Consider the following 21,500-nt stretch of genomic DNA (forward strand, 5'->3'; position numbering starts at 1 on the left):
TAGCTTTGGGGTGGGGTGGGGTGGGGTGAGAGGGAGACTACACAGAATTTAAAAACAAGCCAACACCAATGCTAGGCATATATAGGAAGAAATGAAGTAATGAGGAGAAATAAAAATCCTGATACTAATCTACTCCCAAATGAAAAGGTCCTATATGTGTAAAGTTGGAGTTAGCTATGAAAATAAAAATACACTAAAAGTTAGATGCATCTAGAACTGAATTCTTTCCTGACGTCATTAAATTAAAATTCACTCAAGAACAAGAACTACGGGTATTTGTCTTCTTTTGCCTGCTCTGCTCCTGTTCAGCCTCAGGTACTCTCACAGGGAAGAAAACTTGATTAAGTGCCTCAGTTTTATTCTGCTTTTTTTCTCACTTTTATGTCCTGGCACAGAGTAGTCAGACAATACAGGTTTAAGAAATGATTGGATGAATTTCAACTACAGATTAATTCTTTTTTTATTAATTAATTAATTTTTCCACTGTACAACATGGGGGCCAAGATACACTTACATGTATACATTTTTTTTCCCACCTTTGTTCTGTTACAATATAAGTATCTAGACATAGTTCTCAATGCTACTCAGCAGGATCTCATTGTAAATCCATTCCAAGTTGTAGCCAATAACCCCAAGCTCCTGATCCCTTCCACTCCCTCCCTCTCCCATCGGGCACTCACAAGTCTATTCTCCAAGTCCATGATTTTTTTTTCTGTGGAAATATTCATTTGTGCTGTATATTAGATACCAGTTATAAGTGATATCATATGGTATTTGCCTGTCTTTCTGACTCATTTCACTCAGCATGAGAGTCTCTAGTTCCATCCATGTTGCTGCAAATGGCACTGTGTCACTCTTTTTTATGGCTGAGTAGTATTCCATTGTGTATATATACCACCTCTTCCGAATCCAATCACCTGTTGATGGACATTTAGGTTGTTTCCATGTCCTGGCTATTGTGAATAGTGCTGCAATGAACATGCGGGTACATGTGTCTCTTTTAAGTAGAGTTTTGTCTCTTTTAAGTATATGCCCAAGAGTGGGATTGCAGGGTCATATGAAAGTTCTATGTATAGATTTCTAAGGTATCTCCAAACTGTTCTCCATAGTGGCTGTACTAGCTTACATTCCCACCAACAGTGCAGGAGGGTTCCCTTTTCTCCATACCCCCTCCAGCACTTGTTATTTGTGGACTTCTTAATGATGGCCATTCTGAGTGGTATGAGGAGGTATCTCATGGTAGTTTTGACTTGCATTTCTCTTATAATCAGCAATGTTGAGCATTTTTTCAGGTGCTTGTTGGCCATCTGTATATCTTCCATGGAGAACAGTCTATTCAGGTCTTCTGCCCATTTTTCCATTGAATTGTATATTGGCTTTTTTGCTGTTGAGTTGTAGAAGTTGCTTATATATTCTATACATTAAACCCTTGTCCGTTGCATCATTTGAAACTATTTTCTCCCATTCTGTAAGTTGTCTTTTTGTTTTCTTTTTGGTGTCCTTTGCTGTGCAAAAGCTTGTCGGTTTGATGAGGTCCCATGGGTTTATTTTTGCTCTAATTTCTATTGCTTTGGGAGACTGACCTGAGAAAATATTCACGAGGTTGATGTCAGAGAATGTTTTGCCTATGTTTTCTTCCAGGAGTTTGATGGTGTCTTGTCTTATATTTAAGTCTTTCAGCCATTTTGAGTTTATTTTTGTGCATGGTGTGAGGGTGTGTTCTAGTTTCATTGCTTTGCATGCAGCTGTCCAGGTTTCCCAGCAATGCTTGCTGAATAGACTTTCTTTTTCCCATTTTATGTTCTTGCCTCCCTTGTCAAAGATTAATTGACCATAGGTGTCAGGGTTTATATCCGGGTTCTCTATTCTGTTCCATTGGTCTGTCTGTCTGTTTTGATACCAGTACCATGCTGTTTTGATGACTGTGGCTTTGTAATGTTGCTTGAGATCTGGGAGAGTTATGTCTCCTTTTAGGTTTTTGTTTCTCAGGATTGCTTTGGCAATCCTGGGTCTTTTGTGGTTCCATATAAATTTTTGGATTGTTTGTTCTAGTTCTGTGAAAAATGTCATGGGTGATTTGATAGGGATTGCACTGAATCTGTAGACTGCTTTGGGTAGCATGGCCATTTTTACAATCCAGGAACATCCATATTAATTAATTAATTAATATCCATATTAATTAACATCCATATTAATTAACATCCATATTAATTAATAACAATCCATATTAATTCTTTATGGAACCATTATGAAGTAGGAAGAAATAAAAGTGATTTTTTTTAATTAAAGAAAAGGAATAAGTAAAACACATATTGCAAGACTGAAAGACCATAGGAAAAAAGAAAAGAAAGAAAAGCAAAAGAAAAGAAAGACAGAAAGAAAAGAGAGGAGGGAGCCATATTTCACCTACCAGAAGTCCAGGTTCTACTGAGCAAATCCAGCTAATTTTTACTCAACCTCTTACACATGGCCCCTTCTTTCCTGCCTTATCAGTTTTACTCTTCCTTAGTATAACTGTAGGTGGAGTGCCTCTGGGGTTTCAAGAGGCTGCATGACAAAATGGAATAAACAGTAGGAGAGTAGGGGCAAATTAACTTCAGTGTCATCCTGGCTTTACTAGTCAGTCCCCTGACTTCAAGTTGAGAGGAGATTCAACATCTTCCCAGGCTTCCTTGGGAAAGTACACCATAAAGGACTGTGCACCTGGAGATAAAGGCATAAAAGACTCTATTCTTCAGAGTTGGTGGAGGTGATAACGATAGTGACTAATGATCAAAGTCTATTGCCATCAGACCTTGGGCTAAGTGACTTACATTTCCTCTGTAAATGAGATAATTGCTGCGCAGCAGAAACAAATCTGGCTAGCAACCATGAAGTTGCGGGTTCGATGCCTGGCCTCGCTCAGTGGGTTAAGGATCCAGTGTTGCCGTGAGCTGTGGTGTAGGTCACAGACAAGGCTTAGATCTGATGTTGCTGTGGCTCTGGAGTAGGCCAGGGGCTATAGCTCTAATTAGACCCTTAGCCTGGGAACCTCCATAAGTCACAGGTGTGGCCCTAAAAAGACAAAAAGACAAAAAAAAAAAAGAAAGAATTGTTAAGCACTGTGGCCAAAGAATGTCGCCCGCTATTTCAATAAATAAACAAAGGATGTTGAAACCCTCAAGCCTTCAGCAGTGGCTGCTGCCCCCAACTGTTTACCCTGAGGGAAATCCAGGAGGAGAAAAACAGGATTCTAGCCCTAGATAGTTAAAGTGCATATCAAAGGAATGATTTCATTAAGTCCAATCTCTTGCATCTCTCCATTCACAGAAAAGTGCTAAATTTGTTAACTTGAGATGTCTGGTTTTTCTTTCATTAGCAATAATCTTTTGATCACACCTGGAGGGTCTTGGGGGGTAAAAACTCCTCTATAACCTGGTTCCTCTCTTACCTCTTTGGAACAATCCCTCAGAGCTATCTCAGAGTCCTATCCTAGGCTAAAGTCCTCAGTAATGCCCCAAATAAAACATAATTCTTAACTTTTAGATTGTGGGTTTTTTTTTTTTTTTTTTTTCGGTCAACAACTTCATGTCTTCTGCATAGCAGGGGCTCAAGTTATCAGCCTTAGGTGTAATTATCATACATTATATTGCAGTATGTTACAGTGTGTTATATTACATGATAGTGATCATATCGCATGACTTCTCTGCTGTTGTTACTCAGAGCAGAGTAAAAGCCCAGAAAGGAAGGTAAATCCTACTAATCAATTTAGACTGTGGATAAAAAATGTCATCTGCCATTTCAGTAAACAAAGGATGTTGCTGCCATCAGGCCTTCAGCCCCTGAGCCCCTGCAGCTGCCCCAGACAGTGCACCCCAGGGGAATTCAGGATGGAGAAAAACAGGATACTGGCCTTAGGTAAAGTGCATATCGAGGGAATTATTTCACTAATACCAGACTCCTACATCTTCCTTTTCATGGAAAAGCATCAAAATCATTAACTTGAGATGTCCGTTTTTGTGAATAGCTGTCATTTTTTGATGTCTGACTACCTGTTTGTTTCAGCAAAAACTCGTATTTACCCTGCCTCCTCCCTCACTCTTTGGAACAGTCTTTCAGAGCTATCTGAGAGGTGGCCATGCCAGGCTCTAGTCTCCATAAACTCCCCAAAGAAAACATAATTCTCAACTTCCAGGTTGTGCTGTTTTGTTTTGTTTTCAGTTGACAAGACAAACTGAAGCTATAAAACGTGAAGGAACTATTATTTGGAGTCAGGAACCCATGCCCAGCAAAGCTGAAACCACACCCAAGCTTAATGCCAAGGCAGGTGTGTTCTCAGCACAGCCCCTCCCCATAGTTACTGGGAAGTGAGATAGCCTGCTTCCAAGGAAGGCTATCTACATGACAAATGGGCATCTGCTAGTCACTTCCTCTGCAGACTTACACACCTGCTGAACTAACTGACATGACTACTTTAACCCCTTGGGTTTTCTCAAAAAGGAACTATCTTTTTTCTCTGAAGCTGAAGAGTACCTAGATTCTACAGCAGCATTTTTCTTTCTCTTTTTAGGGCCCCCCTTTGTGGCATATGTAAGTTCCCAGGCTAGGGGTCAAATCAGAGCTACAGCTGCCAGCCTATGCCACAACCACAGCAACACCAGATTCTTAACACTTTGAGGGAGACCAGGGATTGAACCTGCATCCTCACAGATACCCACTGAGCCACAATGGGAACTCCTACAGTAGCATATTAAACCTACAGTCTGCAACCCATACTTGGTTCATGAACTCATTTTTCGAGTCATGATCAGCACATTTTTAAAAAGTGAATAGAACAGAATAAAAGTGTCTGCAGTAGGAAGGGTAAAAATTCTTTTTTATTATAAATATGTATGAATATGAATACTAAGTTCCAAAGTAAACTTTCTTACTGTATGGGTCATGCTTTTTTAAAAAAAGTTTAAAATCACTCTTCTAGTTTTGCAGTGGTCCTAAGAGGACACACACCCATGGATAGACCTGTAGTCATATATAAAAATACTTTATATATCTGTAGTTTCCCAGATAATTGTCTGATTTTAAAGGGACCTGTACATAGGCATACTGAGGTATATGGAATGACTGGCCAACAGGGATCTGCTGTATAGCACAGGAAACTCTGCCCAAATATCACTACCCATATCACAGATATGATAGTGATATCTACCCATATCACAGAATTGTGACAGCCCATAAGGGAAAAGAATCTGAAAAAGAATGATGTGTGTATATGCATAACTAAATCACTCTGTTGTACAACAGAAATTATAACAACATTGTAAATCAACTATACTTAAATAAAACTTTAAACAATAAAACCAGATAAAATCTCTTTGTTGTCGCCCCCCCCCCCCCGCACCAAATAAATAAATAAATAAATAAATAAATAAAGGGACCTGTAGCATCAAAAGGCTAAGAACCAGTAATGGAAAGGTGCAATAACACAATAAAAGAAAAAGAAAATGTGAATTTTTTGACTCAAGATAAAATGCTGGAAAGCTTGTATTTGTTTTATACAAGTCAACATGCCCAGACCAGACTGTTGTTTATTTCCATTTATCTGGAAGCATTTTGACCAGCACTCTATCAAAGCTGAGGTGACAGAGGAAAAGAATATATATGGTTGGGAAAGTAAATTCTCTACAAGTCCCGACAACCATAATAAACAATAATTATTTCTATTCTATGAAGTTGATTAAACATCTATGAAAGGAAAATGTCTACTATGAAGTTTAATGTAGAGGGAAGGAAGAAGGAACCACAAAATAACAAGGAAGCAAAGGGGGAAAACAAAACCCTCAAGGACAGTGTGCTTTTTTTTTTTTTTTTTTTTTTTTGCATTTTAGGGCCCCAGGAACAGCATATGGAAGTTCCCAGGCTAGGGATCAAATCTGAGCTACAGCTGCTGGCCTACACCACAGCCACAGCAAAGTGGGATCCAAGCTGTGTCTGCGACCTACACCACAGCTCACGGCAACACCAGATCCTTAACCCACTGAGTAAGGCCAGGGACCAAACCCACATCCTCATGGATACTAGTCAGGTTTGTTACCACTGATGAGCCACTATGGGAACTCCCAACAGTGCACTTTTTTATGATCAAACAAACAAATCTCTCTCATCTCACCTGTGTGAAAAGAATACTGGTCTCACCGAGTTCTTCACTGCCTTCACTTAAAATATAAACCAGAGTTCTGCCTAAAAGCCCCCAAAGACACAGGATTTTCATTTTCCTTAATTATTGGGTATCTACTTTATAACTGCTAAGATTTGCATGAAAAAAGCAAACCAGTGTGGAGAATGACTCCAAACACATTTTGAACATTTTGTGTGCCACAGTTTCTTTTGCATTTTTACCTCAAGAGAGAGGCAAAAGCTGGCTTTGATAAACAAGGCTGGATCTTATTTCTCCGCTTCATTTCCACAGGTGGTACCCTATGAGACAAAAATAGTGTCAGTCAGAAACCAGAACCAGGGAACCAGGCCACGGGAAGCAAAAGCGCTGGGAACCCCTGGGGGGCCCACCACTGAGAGGCTTCTTGGGCCAGGAACAGCAATCATAGCAGCCCCTGAACTATGAGAGAAACTTCTCCAAGTCCTGGACACATTTGAGGTGTTATAGATGCAGAGCAAGAGAAACTGCAAAAAGCTAAAGTGCCAAGTGACCCAGAAGTGACTCAAAGAACCCTTTGAGAATCAGGATCACCACACTGTGGAAGCCACAACCAGGCCCACATTGCAGAAGTCCTGGAAGCCCGTGAAATGCAACCCAGCCCAAATGCACAGGGCTATCTGGGTCCTCCACGCCACATGTGGGATACCTACAGGCAGCAAACCCTACAGAGACTCTGTGCTGAGCAGGTTCCACAGCTCCTGTGACCTGGGGACCCCACAAGTCCCATATTTACAGTCCTAACTCTCCTCCATTCTTGGCACAGGTTAGGCACTTGTGTGTCTCCTGAATGGGGCACTGTCTCCACATTTTAAAAGGGCATTGTGAAACAAGACAGAGCACAACAATGAAAATCAATGATGGAGATGAGCCTGCAGGATCCAGACTCAGCCAGGAAAGAGGAGAACAGCTTAATAGAAGAAATTACTGATGATCAGTAATTGCGTGAAGAATTAGTCTAAGAAAGAAAGCTAATCAGTTTTCTCTAAAATCACATGATTCAAACTGAAAGAAATAGCCTGAACCATTCTTTTTCAATTTTTTTTTTGATGCAAAATTCCCATGGTTAGAACAGCTAGGTTTCTGAACTATGAGGCTAGTGTGCCAAGAAAAATCTTTCATAACCACCCCAAACGCAAAGATCTCCTGATGTACATGTAAGAAAGGTCCGTATTTATGGTATTTGTGGACCAGCACACCAAGCCACAAAAGCCAAATTATAGTCACAGAACAAAATGAAGTATATATATATATTATATATATATATATATACACACACACCCACAACATTACTTGGTTTCTTAGGTTATTAAAACAGAAAAAATGCTGTTGCGGGATATTGTGAAGATAAGTTTTGGGTGGTTTTATTTTTTTAAAAAGACAATTATTTGTCTTAAATAATTTTTTAAGGAAGCAAGTTCACAGCAAAACATGCATCTGAGGTAATTTCACAGTACTTTCCATATTTGGAATTATGGATTAGCTTAGGGAAAAAAAGTGCTGAATTCAGGCCCTTTTCATTGTAATCTTTATCAAGAATAGGATTTATAGGGAAGTTGCAGTCTAGTAAACTTCATGCTGTCTTTTCTGTCCTTGTCTTCTATTACTAAGTATGGGGCAGAGACAGGAGATGGCAGAGATGGAGGGAGATCCAGGATCCTCATGCGGTGTATAATCTTACTTCTAAGATCTCTGGCTCAGTATTTAAATCCAAAGCTTCAAAACTCAGGGCCAAACCCACCCACCTAGCCCTGGGTTTTTCCAGTGGCCATAAAGAACATTACAATGATTTGCCTAAATTCCATCCATAATGAGCATTACAATGATTTTTCAATCAACCAGTGATGAAAACAAATTCAGAAGCTTCAATTTATTTTTTTATCTAGTAAAAACCAAACCAAACAAAAAATAGAAACATGATCTAGGATCTACTATTGAAACACCGGCAAAAAGTACCGAACTTTTGCCTAAGACAAGAAGTTGTTATGTGGTTTATTTCCATATCATATACTACAACCCATTCAAGCATTTAAAAGTCATCGACTTCATTCCTCACCAAAGGACCAACAATAGGGAAAAGAATAAAAAGCTTACTACACAAGTTTTCTCTGCAATAAAGCTACTTGTGCCTCCTCAAATTTCATATGTGACAATTCAAGTTAAAGTCATATATCGTTATAAATGTACATATATCATTATTTACCAAAATATTTTTAAACAAATGAAACTATATGTAGTATCTATATTTTATCAACAATCTTTAATACAAGGATTTTAGGCTCTAAGAATCTAGTACCAGTGAGTCCAAGAATTACTCCATCAATTCAAGAAGATGAGTTATTATAAATAAGAATGTTATGTCCCAAAGATGGACGACACCACTGCTGCACTGAAAAGTCAAGAAAAAGGTGTTGCTTACCAGCATTTAAACTGTTAGATGCAATGTACAGGATACTAGAATGGTAAAACTCCAATTTTTAATGGAAAGGCTAGAAGAGGCTTAACATGTTACAAGGTTTTGTTTTGTTTTAAAATAGATCCCTCTAATATCACTGGTGTATCAAGTGAAAGACCAGTTTGGGAGTCATTTTCAAACAGCAAAAATAAAACTTACCAATAGACATTTGTTCCCCACAATATACAATGCAGCACATAATAGAGGAAGACAGCACTCAGGAATATGGCTACAAGGTACCCTCTCATGGCTGGCCCACCTGAAACACAAGGAGTGATGCCAAAGAAAAGGCAAGATTGGTATACAGGTGGATGGACACAATGCCTTACATATATGCATTACGGAATAAACAGAGAGAAGAGTAGAAGAAACTGAGGTAAGCCCATGATTTTGGAAACACCCATTAAATTTGCAGAAAGAATATTTTTACTGTCTCTCCTCATCCTCTTATTAATACAATAGGATTCATGTTTAGACCAATAAAACACTTCCATGGTTTCAAAGCTAGTGGCTTCCATACTACTTTCCTACATTGGATAAGAAGAAAAAAAAAAAAAAATCCATTCAGAACAGAATGTTATACACCTGCTCAAAATCAAAATTTTTTTCAGAAATTAAAAAATGCCTATTTTTTTCCCTCTCTCAAAAGAAAGTGAAGGTATGCCTTAAGATGTAAAAGACATTTTACTTCACCAGTGATCTAAATGACTTTTAAGTGCCGTATATGCTAAAAGTCCTTCTTATCATTTAAAAAAACTAGGGGAGGACTTCCCATTGTGGCTCAGTGGAAACGAACCCAGCTAGTATCCATGAGGATGCAGGTTCCATCCCCGGCCTCACTCAGTAGGTTAAGGATCTGGCATTACCATGAGCTGTGGTATAGATTGCAGGTGTGGCTGCACTGTAGGCCAGGAGCTGCAGCTCCCATCTGACTCCTAGCCTGGGAACCCCTATATGCTACAGGTGTGGCCCTAAAAAAAAAAAAAAAAAACTGGGGGAAAAGAACTACTAAAAAATATTTCCCATATCCTCAATTTTTACACAGTTTTAGATGCACCATAAAACAACACAGGGAAATTTAGCTAGTTATTTGCTGGTTTGTATACTAAATGTACAGTATAGTACACTGCACATTAACAAAACCTGGACACGATCCTCTCTAGAATATAAATACCCCCAAAAAACTTCCCCTTACAACATAAAAGGCATTTTTAAAGCCTAAAACATTTTAAGTTCCCACTTCTGCTTCAAAGGCAGAAATGAGTCTGTTCTCACTTTTACATGGAATTAAAGAACTTAAAAGAATTAAAGAATTCGTAAGAACAAATTTAATACATCCTAGGTTTCTAAACTAGATCTACTTCAATGCATGTCACTTAAAAAGATATACTATTTCTTTGCCTCTCTTCTCAAGTTTCTGGTTCATCCAGATCCTTGAATGTACCCCTCCGCCCATTCCTGTCCAGATCTGTTAGCCTTGATTGGAGTGAGGCAGAGCAGAAGGTGTGAGTCTGCTTAGAGTCTTAAAGCACTCTATTGCCTTCAAGTAGAATCTGCTGAACGTGAATGAAGCTGTTCTTGATAATGTGAGGCCGTCGTAACAAAAGTCATCATTGTTCTGGGATCCATCAGAGTGGAGACCCTTTGGAGCTCATAAAGGTGTGGGGCTGTCTGGAGGTGATGCTAGATGATGGCAATTATCCCGTGGGGACTGCTGGTTGCTCCTCCTGTGCTGTCAGCTGTTGCTTCTCACCGCTATTAAGGCAGCCACCACCCCCACATGCCACTATTATAAACTAATTAGAAGTGAAGACTATGTCAGAAGGAAGCAAATGAATGCGTTAAATAAGCAAACTTCAGTTTACACATACTTCTAATTCAGTGGACATAATCCCCGGCAAACCAACACTGGTAGAAATCAGAAGAACTGACTCATGGCCCAACTCCACATAACTCCTGGCCTGAGGGGCCTTTGGGAAATCAGTTTACCTCCTGCAACCTGACTGTCCTCCCATGTTGAGAAGTGAGGGCACACAACACACCTCTCTGGACTATTAGATAGATTAGCCAAAATGATGGGCGTCTGGCACAACCTATGACACAAAACTATGTGCTGAGTAAATCTGTATATTTTATGGTTGATGGTTATCTGAAACTAAAGCCAGCTGTGCCTTTTCCCTACACAGTATAGTGCATAGGTTTGGAGAAAGACAAAGGGAGACTTGGCCTATGCTTAATGCAGCCTGCACTGTATTCTTAGGGGCCTCACAGAACTGAATAGCCTTGGCTTTGGCAGAAAGACCAGCATTCCCTGCTGGCTAAGGAAGTAGTGCAGGGAAGGGATGCATAGGTCACGTCAGGTCTGCGCCTCCCTTTCCACTTTATTCTGTTTTCTTCCCCCATCTGTAAGGTACATCTTGATGTACTGTGATTTTTAAAATCACCTTAAATTCTTCTTGGTAACCGAAATAAACTGCATCTGCATGATCATTAATGTTTTTTTGTTTGTTTGTTTGTTTTGTTTTTTTAAAGTATGGTTCTGTGTTTCTTGAGAAATTGATAAAATCCACATAATAGAGAAGATTAAGGCTTGAAATGACCAGAGTAAAAAAGGCACTGGAAATATTAGATACATCGCTGAGGTGGTTAACTGAGGAAACAAGGCAGCAAGATAGCTGGCCCAGAGCCTGGTCCCTATGATGTTCAAAAAATGCTAGCTTTGCTTTTTCCTCTTCATGTGTGAGAGAAGTGATAATATTAAACACTTTGGCCAGAGGCCATGAGCCATGCTTCATGACAACAGGATATTGGGAGCTGGTGTGGACTGGGCGTGGCTCATCCCTTTGACTGAATGGGCCTCAGCAAAATGTTTGATTTTGGTTTTTTTCATGCAAGTGCCACTCAAACATGAACATAAATACAAAAGACTCCAAAGACCACAATGGAAGTCTTTATATACTCTGTGATTACTGTGAAAATACACTGTAATTAAGCCTTTTGTGTTGTACATCTGACAGTCTCAGACATAAGAGGGTATTAGGCAGCTCTATTAAGTCCTAGAATCCACAAGTTAGATTTGGACCAAGACAGTGTTAGAAATTACTGTTACCAGGCTTCAGACCATCCTGTAGGGCATTTGGCATAAGCCAAAAGAATCACCATACAACCTGCTTGAATACTCAAGTTAAATATAAAAGATTCCACCCAGAGTAATGTTAGATTATGCAAACACCCAACAAGGATGCCAATTATCAATATCAGCAATTTTTTGAAAACATATTTACATCTAAGATAGCATATGAAGGTCTAAAGAAAGAACTAAGTATTTGCAATTCAATTTGCTTATCGGCCCCTCAAAACACATTCCTTGGGAAATTTATACATTATCTTACAGAGCACATAAGTATGGGCAAGTGAAATTGCTGTTTTTCGTTCACCAATATGTAGTTTAGCTGAAAACAGAGAAGTATGAAAAAACATTTTTTTTTGGAAGGAAAAACATTTTCCTTCAAAAAATAAGATGAACCTACTTGTGAAGAGCCACTGCATATAGCCAGCACCTGGGAAAAATTTCACAAGTTTCACCACTCACTCACATGTCACGGGCAATTCAAAGCTGCAAAGGATATCCTTGTGATAAACACGTGGAGTTCCTCTGCTTGCTCACAGGAAAAATATCCACAAATAAATGAATCTTCTAATTATAATTCCATGAATAAAACCACTAATTTGCTTTGAGCAAAAAGATTTCAAAAGAAAACCAGTTAGAATTTAACTCAGGGTCTTGCTCTAAGGGGGGGAAAAAGCCTCCTCAGTATAGTTTCAACCACCAAAACAACCAGTTTCCAGATCTTGACATTAAACGAAACATACCAGCATATTGGCGGCAGCTGCTAAGGCCAAGGTCCATAAAACCCCCTTTACAAAGTCGAAGTCATAAAGCTATTATTCATCTGAAGTGTGGGTAGAGGGTATCAAGGGAGAATAGGATGGATTGACAGAGATCAAATGCCTATTTCTTCTCAAATCATGATACCTAACCCAATATATGAATAATCTACATGTGCCAAAGCAAGCTCAATCCTGGCAATAGTTTTTTCTTCTTTTTAATAATAAAAGTATATTATATAAGTTTATAAAATTCTTATACATCCATCGCTTCATTTAAGGCTCAAAACGAGCTTGATCAATGGAGGTGTAGGTATGATCTTCTTGAGGAAAGAGGGAACTTAAAGTTTCTGGGGTTGAGTTGTCCCAGCTCACACAGTGTGAGAAGCAGAAACAGACTCAAGTGTGACTATTTCTTACTCACAGTTCTCTTCCTGGTGTCACCCTGCCTATCCAGACGAAAGGCATGGGGGTGGGGAGCTAAAAAGGAGAAAATCTGAACCAACAACTTCCTGTTAGCAGCTTGGCAAATTCAGATGTGGGTGCAGGGAAGAGAGCTAAAGGGCAGCCAAAGAGACACGGCAGCTCTGAGGGTCAGCATGGCTGAGGGCTTGTTAGAAAAAAGCATGTTCAGCAAAAATTCCAGAAACATTGTTCTATTTGTCAAGCACAAAAACCCTGTGGGCATCTCAATCAATATCATGTAACTGCAAAGAGGAAACACACATGGATGGACCCAAGCTGCCTGGCCTTGCTATGCTCAGTTTGCATCGTAGGTTCAGTGCCACCCCAACCTCTGGGACTGATCCTGATCCAAAGAAAAGGATCCTGAGAAGCCTGGGAGGAGCAGCACAGTAGCTTGGTCAGGTTGCTGCTGATCCCACGCTGACCTTGGACATCTCATTCACCAGCCCGAGTGTTGCCAGGTCCCTGAATTATATCCAAGTTTTCCAAGGTCTGCATTCTTCTCTCAGTCACTCCAGCAGCTCTGCAACCCAGCTTCCAATTCCTTAGTCACTGGGATTGTAAACCAGGTCCCCATCCGCTCTGTCCTGATACCCTCTGCTTTCCCGGTGACAGATGCTTTGCTCTGCTGCTGTTCTCTCTGTTCACCCAGTGTGCTGCTATGCCACAAAAATGCTCATTAACTTGTATCTTTGTGCAAATTAGAAAAGGACATCCCTTCCGACTCCACATAGCCCTGTGGGCACATATCTTGGCATGGGCAGGATTCCGGTCACAACTTTCCCCTTAGCCAGGTGCCCCCCACTTCAAGGCTCACCTCTACAGTCTTACCAGGTGGCCCTGCTGACAGCCTGTGTCCATTCAGCCCTGGAAGAGGCCCTTCTCTACTCAGGTCTCTGCCAGTGCTCTGTTCACAATGACACACACCTGAGATGGTCTGAACCTGGCAATAAATCTTACAACCTGCCATCCTTCCTCTTTGTATTTATCCTCAGTGTACGACCCTTCTCTGCAATCACATGCCCTGGTGAGCATGAACTGCAGCTTGAGCTATGCATTCACATCTAGGTTTTCAAGTCCAGCCCCACGGGTCTCCTGAGCCATCTCTGTGAAGCCCAAGTCGTAAAGGAGAAACACAGGACCTCACAGTGATGGATGGAAGGGTCTCAGTCCTCTTTAACTCCCTCTTTCAAGTAGTGGTCCTTATTATTAATGGCATGATCCAAATGTGTTCAGTCGCCTCATTTATATACCAACAACCTCCACCCTCTGTTGCTGATCATCATGTAAATAATAGCTCCACTCATTAAGTACTTACAAAATCCTCAGCACTACCCTAAGCCCTTTTCACACACAACAATGAAAGCAAGGGTGTTAGAATCTTCACCGCAAGAGAGATTTATGGATTTTTTAATTGTACATTATGGGAAACCATTTTGTTTAGCTGCACCCATAGAATGGGAAAGTTCCCAGGCCAAGGATCGAACTTGTGCCACAGCAGTAACCAGAGTCACAGCAGTGACAACACTGGATCTTTAACCTGCTGAGCCACCAGGGAGCTCCTATGGAAAACTTTAAAATTGTACATTCTGGAAAATTTTAGTTACTGTATTTTTTACTGTAACAGCATACATTTAATATATTCACTTAATACCCTTTTTTTTGGTCACGCCTGTGTCATATAGAAGTTCCCGACCAAGGATAAGGTTCTGGCAGGAGTGACAATGCCAGAACCTTATCCTGCTTCACCACAAGGGAACTCCCACTTAATACCTTTTTAAAGCAAGGGGATAATGCACATTAAATGTATGCATTTATTAAAATACACTTACTTAGTAACATTATAATATAAAAAACTGTTCATTTCACAATTAAAGAGATAAATCTTAAGGAATTAGTAGTCTTCTGCTAAAAGGAGCTGAAAATTGTGAAGAGGCCATAGTTTAGAAACAAAGAATAGCACATTTAAAATTAAGTAGTATGCAATATTACACCACCTAAAAAAAAGCTAAATTTAAATCTGAAGTTCTAAGCCACTGCTATTTAATACTTAAGGGAAAAACATCTGATATCACTAAGTTTACAGAAAATTATAATTTGACCTTTACACTTCCTCTTTCATAAAAGCCACTTACATAGTTTCAACAAATTGGGCCAAGTGTACACATGCTGGTTGATTTCTAAATTATCATTAACAATTTCTCTCTTCTTCCCTCAATTCTTTTAATACAATTCTAGGCACCTAGTTCCTACATGTATGCACATACCTCTTTTTCCAATATTTCAGGAAAGCCAATGCTTTTGCCAGATTTCCTCCTTAGTATATACAGACAGATCTTTTCATCTAATAAAAGCTGAGCCCTCACTGCAGAAGCAGATGACCAAATCCTGTCCTGAAAATTGGGTGTGCTCACTGTAAAGAATATAAAAAGGAGAGAAATGACCTTTCAGCAGAATTTTATTTAATAGCCCAGCAGGACATACAAAAATCATTCAGCTAATAGCACACTGTATTAGATGCTAAAAATAAATGAACTGAAGTTCCTGTTTTCAAGATCTCTCCCTGTAGACTCAGCTCCATTGAAAATACACAAAGACGCTTTTAAGGGAACTTCTTATGTTCCTACTGTTTATTCATATTTTCTCCCAGTGACCCATTTCTTCTCCCAGGGTGGAAATTTACTCTGTTTCTTAATGTCCCACTGATAAGACAGCCTCTAAGGAGTATTAGATATTATTAACAGGTTAATGATGGTGGCCAACTTTTAAAGTGCTGTTTTTGTTTTTTGGGGGTTTTGTCTTTTTAGGGGTACATCTATAGCATATGGAAGTTCCCAGGCTAGGGGTCTAATGGGAGCTGCAGGCACTGGCCTACACCACAGCCACAGCAACATACGATCTGAGTCGAGTTTGTGACACACACCACAACTCATGGTAACACTGGATCCTTAACCCACTGAACAAAGCCAGGGGTTGCATTGGGTTCATTACTGCTAAGCCACAATGGGAACTCCCAACTTTTAAAGTTAACTTTTTTGAGGGAAAAATTTTTAATAATAAAATTCACCTCTTTTAAGTGTGCAATTTCATGACTTTTGACAAATATATAAGGTTGTGTAACAACCCCTAAATCTTACTGAACATTCCCATCTAACTCAAAAGTTCCTGTGTCCCTCTTTGTAGGCAACTCTCTTCCTTCACTTCCTGGCAGCCTCTGATCTGTTTACCACTCTAGTTTGGCTTTCTCAAAGTTTGTATTGATGGAATCATACAGTGTGTTTCTTATTTCTGGCATATTTCAATTAGTATAATGCTTCTGAAAAAAAAATGGTCATGTTATTACCTCTACCAGGAACTCATTCTTTTTTTTTTCTTTTTATTGCTGTGTACAAAAGAAAATAATAAAAAGTTGCCTGTCATTCCAGTAAACAACAACATTGCCTGCCATCAAACCATCAGCCACTGTAGCCAATCTTCCAGTCCTCCCCAAACCCCAACAGTGTACTCTGAGGTGGAGAAAAACAGGATATAGGCTTGGAAGAGTCAAGATGTACATCAAAGGAGACTCTTGCATCTTCCCACACATAGAAAAGCACTAAAATCATTAACTTCAGATGTCTGTTTTTTGTGATTAACAGTAATTGTTTGATGTTCAACATGTTTGTTTGTTGTTGTTTTCAGCAAAAACTCCTCTATTTCCTGACTCTCTCTTACCTCTTTGGGAAAGTTCCACGGAGTTATATGAGGGGCTGTGTCTTAGGCTATAGTTGTCAGAAGGGTCATTGAATAAAACATGATTCTCAACTCTTAGGCTCTTTTTAGGATCAGTTGACATTGCTAAGTAGTATGTTATTACACAATCGGTTTATCAATTCACAAGCTAATAGATATTTGGTTAACTTTTGATTTTGGCTATTATAAAAAAGGCTACATTGAAGATTCAAGTACAAATCTTTGGGTGATCATGTTTTCATGGGTCATATGGTAAATGTTTATTTAACTTTATATGAAAATTTTATATTACATTCCAGTGCCCATATCTGAAAAACACATTTGTTTAAATCACTCAGTTAAAAGAATAAAGCCCCCATCTATAACAATTCAAATTATTGATGCCAATGAATACTACAAATCACCGACAGAAGTAAGACTGGATTAATCTCTTACTACTGAACACTCACTACAGGTGTGTACTCTACTAGGACATGGGGAACAGAGCTCACAGTTTGGTGGGGAAAGTGAGTTACACTATTTCAAGATGAGCACAACTGCTCTGTTGTGAGAAATAAAACTAAATATTTCAGATCCCTGCTTCTCAGAGTGTGGGCCACAAACCAGTCATATCAGCGTCACCTGGGAACTTGGTAGAACTGTAGCATCTCAGCTCCACCCCTTGATGTGCTGAGTCAAATGTGTGTTTTCTTTGTTTTTGTTTTTTGTAGGGCCTCACCTGAGGCATGTGGAAGCTCCCAGGCTAGGGGTCAAATCGGAGCTGCAGCTGCTGGCTATGCCACAGCCACGGCAATGTCAATACTAGATCTGAGCCGCACCTGTGGCCAACATCGAAGCTTTCAGCAACACCAGATCCTTAACCCACTGAACGAGGCCAGGGATAGAACCCACATCCTCATCAATACCATGTTGGGTTCTTAGCCCCCTGAGCCACGACAGGAACTCTTGAGTTTTAACAAAATCCCCAGGTGATCTGTGTGTCTGAGAAGCGCTGCAGGAGAAGGCCAGAGGAAAGAAGCATTACAGCCTGTGGAGAGGATCAGGGCTCACAAAAAATTTTTGAGAGGAAGTGGAAGCTCATCCTAAGTTCCATGCTACCTCTTTTAAAACTCTTTTGGGCTTGACCTTTTAAAATTTCCAATCAACAGAATTTTTTCTGAAGAAATTAGTGTGACTCTCTTTGAAAAGAAGTGGCTTTGAGAAAAATTTCCCTCCTCATTATGGAGGGTGTTTGTGGTCTCGTTGTAAACTCCCTGGACGTTTTAATTCCTATATTGTTTACAGCCTCATCCTTCCATCTGCTACCAGTGTCACTACTGTTATTTCCAAAAGAAAACACATAGGACTCCTCTCAGATTACCCCTATAGGACACACACTTCATTTGCATCACGTTCTGATTCACCTCAAAGGGGCCTACTGATTCACCAAACATTCACAACATGTCCAAGTAGTGCTATTCACAACTAGATCTAGGAACCACAGACCTTAGAAAGACCTGGAAAGACTGCAGGGAGTCCAGGGCATTTAGACAGAGTAAGGTCTTATGTCACCATATTACAGAAGAGGCAGACAGGATTTAGAAAAAAGCCAAAACTTGCCCAAGGCGACTTCACCCATAAGTAGCAGAGTCTGTGGTGGCATCAGCAGTGCAGGAAAATATTCTGATGTGGATTTTCCTCCAGCATGATTCCGCTCTCATCATGGGTGCACAATGATAACCCACTACGAGTCTTTGGTTCATTCCAATCCTTTCCAATCTCTACGGTTTCATATTCCTGAAACACCTCCCATAGGTGGCCCTGGGTCTCACTCCTGCTGCCTGAGCTTCTAACTCTCCTCTTCCTCCTTGGCAGGCACACCTAAAAACAGGTGTTCTCAAGCTCTTATCTGAATCCGCTTTCCTTCACCAATGGTCTCATTACTCCTCAGCTACTAACAATGATCTCTAATTTCTCTTCCCCCTAAACCAACCCACAGGCTCTACCAGCATAAAATGCTCAAAGGCCAGTTCTCATTTTGTCACCCACCCTGAAGGAAAACTGTGAGTGGCTTCCCATTGTCTGCCAAATACACAGAAAAATCACTTAGCCTGACATTTAAGACTTCTTTAATTTGATCCTTCCATCTTACTTCTTCATGCAATTTATTCTTTGAAACAGTACAATTAGGTGTTACCGTTGTCTTCTGGGCAATCTGATATCCTGGGTTTGAATCTTAGCCCTGCTTCTGTCTAACGGTATGACCCTCAGATATGTCTTAACCCCTTTACACCCCAGCTATGAAATGGGAATAAATATACTACCTAATAGAGCTATATAAGCCATAAACATAAAACACTTAGAAAAATATTCAGCATATGGTTAGTACTCTCCTAATCTTGTTTTTAATTCTTTTAAAACTAATGAAGTATTTATTAGCCATTCATATACAAAGGCTTGCCTTCATAACCTATTGGTAAAGATCCTAAACAACTAATGACATTGTATAATAATAGCCTCAAAAGATTAAGCTTCCATTACTAGACTAGCTATTATTTCTCCACAATTATTTAAATATTTCAAATATCTGTGGTAGGAAGACTTACTGATCTACTTCTAAATATAAACAAAAGACATTCAAGATTATAGCAATTCATTTGGAAAACTCATCTTAGACACCATCTCTGCTATAGAAGCCATACCTTTTTATGCTTTTCCTAATAAAACTGCTCTGAATCTTAGTAAAACCAAATAAATAACCCAGATTAGTAATCAGAATATAAAATTTACATCTTGAAGCAAGAAATAAAGTCAAGAACTTTACAAATAATCTGAACTGGCAAATAGCTTTCATCTTACATTCTGATTTGGATCAATTACAATGTTGAAAGGGATTAACTATTGTGTTCTAGGCTCAGAAGCAAATGCCCAGTTCAATCAGCAACATGTAACAAGGTAAGGATGAGGAGCTACCTGTCAGACCTAAACTTGAAAATGGAGGAAGAAGAATAAACAAGGCAATGCCAATAAAAGTAGTTTAAATTTTCTGAACGCTTAAAGTGACAGATGCATAATTCTTTTAATCCTCAAAATCACCCTTTAAGAAAGGTGCTATTGTCATTCCTAGCATACAGAAGAAGACACTAAAACAGAGAATTTATAATGTACCCAAGGATAACCAAGAAGTACGTGGCAGAGCTGGGATTTGAACCGAGGCACACACCAGAATCCATACTTTTCATCATTAGGCTATAAAAACTTAAAATATTTCCATTTTTTGATGCCAGGAGATGGAGGATTGCCAGGAAAAGGCAGTTCCACACATCCCCAAGATTACAACCCAGATTTCATTAAATTAAGATGTTTCTGGCAGCAAGAAACCTACAGCCCTTTCTTCAGCCTACGTTCACAGTGCTCAAGAGTTCTGCAAACCCAGTGGCTCAGGAGATTAGGGAAGGACTTTGACTCCCTTTTTTTTTTTTTTTTTTGCTTTTTAGGGCCACACTTGCAGCATATGGAAGTTCCCAGGCTAGGGGTCGAATCAGAGCTGCAGCTGCTGGCCTTCACCACAACACAGGATCCGAGTGGCACTGCAACCTACACCACAGCACATGGCAACGCTGGATCCCTAACTCACTGAGTGAGGCCACGAATTGAACCTGCATTCTCATGGATACTAGTCAGGTTCATTACTGCTGAACCACAATGGGAACTCCTGGATCCACTCTTGAATAATCTTGGCATGAGCAATGAAGAGCTCAAGAGGTTCCAAGGACTAAATCCCAAAACCATTGTAAATATCCAAACTCACCAGTACCACTAAAGCATAATGCTGTCAGTCAATGTGTCCTTCACAAAATGATCTTCAAACAAAACAGTAACAAATTTACTAGTAGAATAATTATTCTCTGATGAACCTCAACAAACCAAAAAGCCTATGTATGGATTCATGGGTAAAACATGGAGCTAATTCCTGGTAGACATCTGAGCTCCAGAGTTTTCTCAGAATAGATTTATAAACTGGTGTCTTATATTTACAAATGGTTTTCCAGGAATAGTAAGAAGAATGTCTACAAACTAAAGTACTCCAATGAAATTATTATTAATTGTAGCTTTTAAAGCCAGAGAGGGAACTAGAATTCATTCTAACACAGCTACTCAACAGCGCTTTCTACAATAGTTGTGATGTATGTAATATTCTAATTTTAACTTGTTACTCTTTTACTTCCTCATAGGTTTAGAACAATCCCAAAGAGGTCCCATTCACACTGAGAATTAAAACTAACAATTAAAACTTTCATCCTTCAGTTTGGGGATATGCTGAAGGGCCCTTGGTACATAATAACATAGTTTCATAGGCCCTCTGACCACATGTTAAACTATTAAGAGATAAATTAACAAGCAGCTACATAAAAGGAAAGGGTATTTTTAAGTCACCTGCCAGAAGGGAAACACTATATCTTTTCAAGTGTTCAAACTTACATCTAAGAAAAGAGTCATGCTTACCTACACTTTTAGGAATCTGTTTCCCAAAGGCCCTAGGTGTCTGAGGGTGCAGAATGCTGAAAGGAGGCTGGCTGCTAAGTTGTTGGAGCCTCCCCACTAAAAGTTATCCAAGACAAAATGCTGTGCTGCTTCTTCACTTGGAAGTGCTGAAAGAAAACACAAAGATAGCATGCTTATAAGAATAGTTTGGCTACCCAAGAAAAAAGCCACTAAAAAATTTTTTTAAATGAAAACCCTATTTTAGTAAACTCACTAATGATACCTCCCAACATGCTTGACAGGATG

General features: G+C 39.5%; 1 protein-coding gene across 20 annotated transcripts in view; it reads right to left on the bottom strand.

Annotated features, from left to right (window-relative positions):
• Positions 1–21,500, bottom strand: part of ST3GAL6 (ST3 beta-galactoside alpha-2,3-sialyltransferase 6) — a 67,118-nt gene that overhangs the window by 24,783 nt on the left and 20,835 nt on the right. For 9 of the 20 annotated variants that reach the window (XM_021070675.1, XM_021070673.1, XM_021070674.1 and 6 more), the window contains 4 exons: positions 21,216–21,361; positions 15,266–15,411; positions 8,805–8,904; positions 6,376–6,453 (listed from right to left, as the gene is read on the bottom strand). In XM_021070675.1, coding sequence (XP_020926334.1) covers positions 6,376–6,453; positions 8,805–8,893 — 167 coding nt within the window. In that variant the 5' untranslated portion in view covers positions 8,894–8,904; positions 15,266–15,411; positions 21,216–21,361. The remainder of the gene's footprint in view (positions 1–6,375; positions 6,454–8,804; positions 8,905–15,265; positions 15,412–21,215; positions 21,362–21,500) is intronic. The other 11 variants (XM_021070677.1, XM_021070676.1, XM_021070671.1 and 8 more) reach the window with 5 other exon arrangements.

The sequence above is a fragment of the Sus scrofa genome, chromosome 13, assembly GCF_000003025.6.
Source record: "Sus scrofa isolate TJ Tabasco breed Duroc chromosome 13, Sscrofa11.1, whole genome shotgun sequence".
Lineage (NCBI taxonomy): Eukaryota > Metazoa > Chordata > Mammalia > Artiodactyla > Suidae > Sus > Sus scrofa.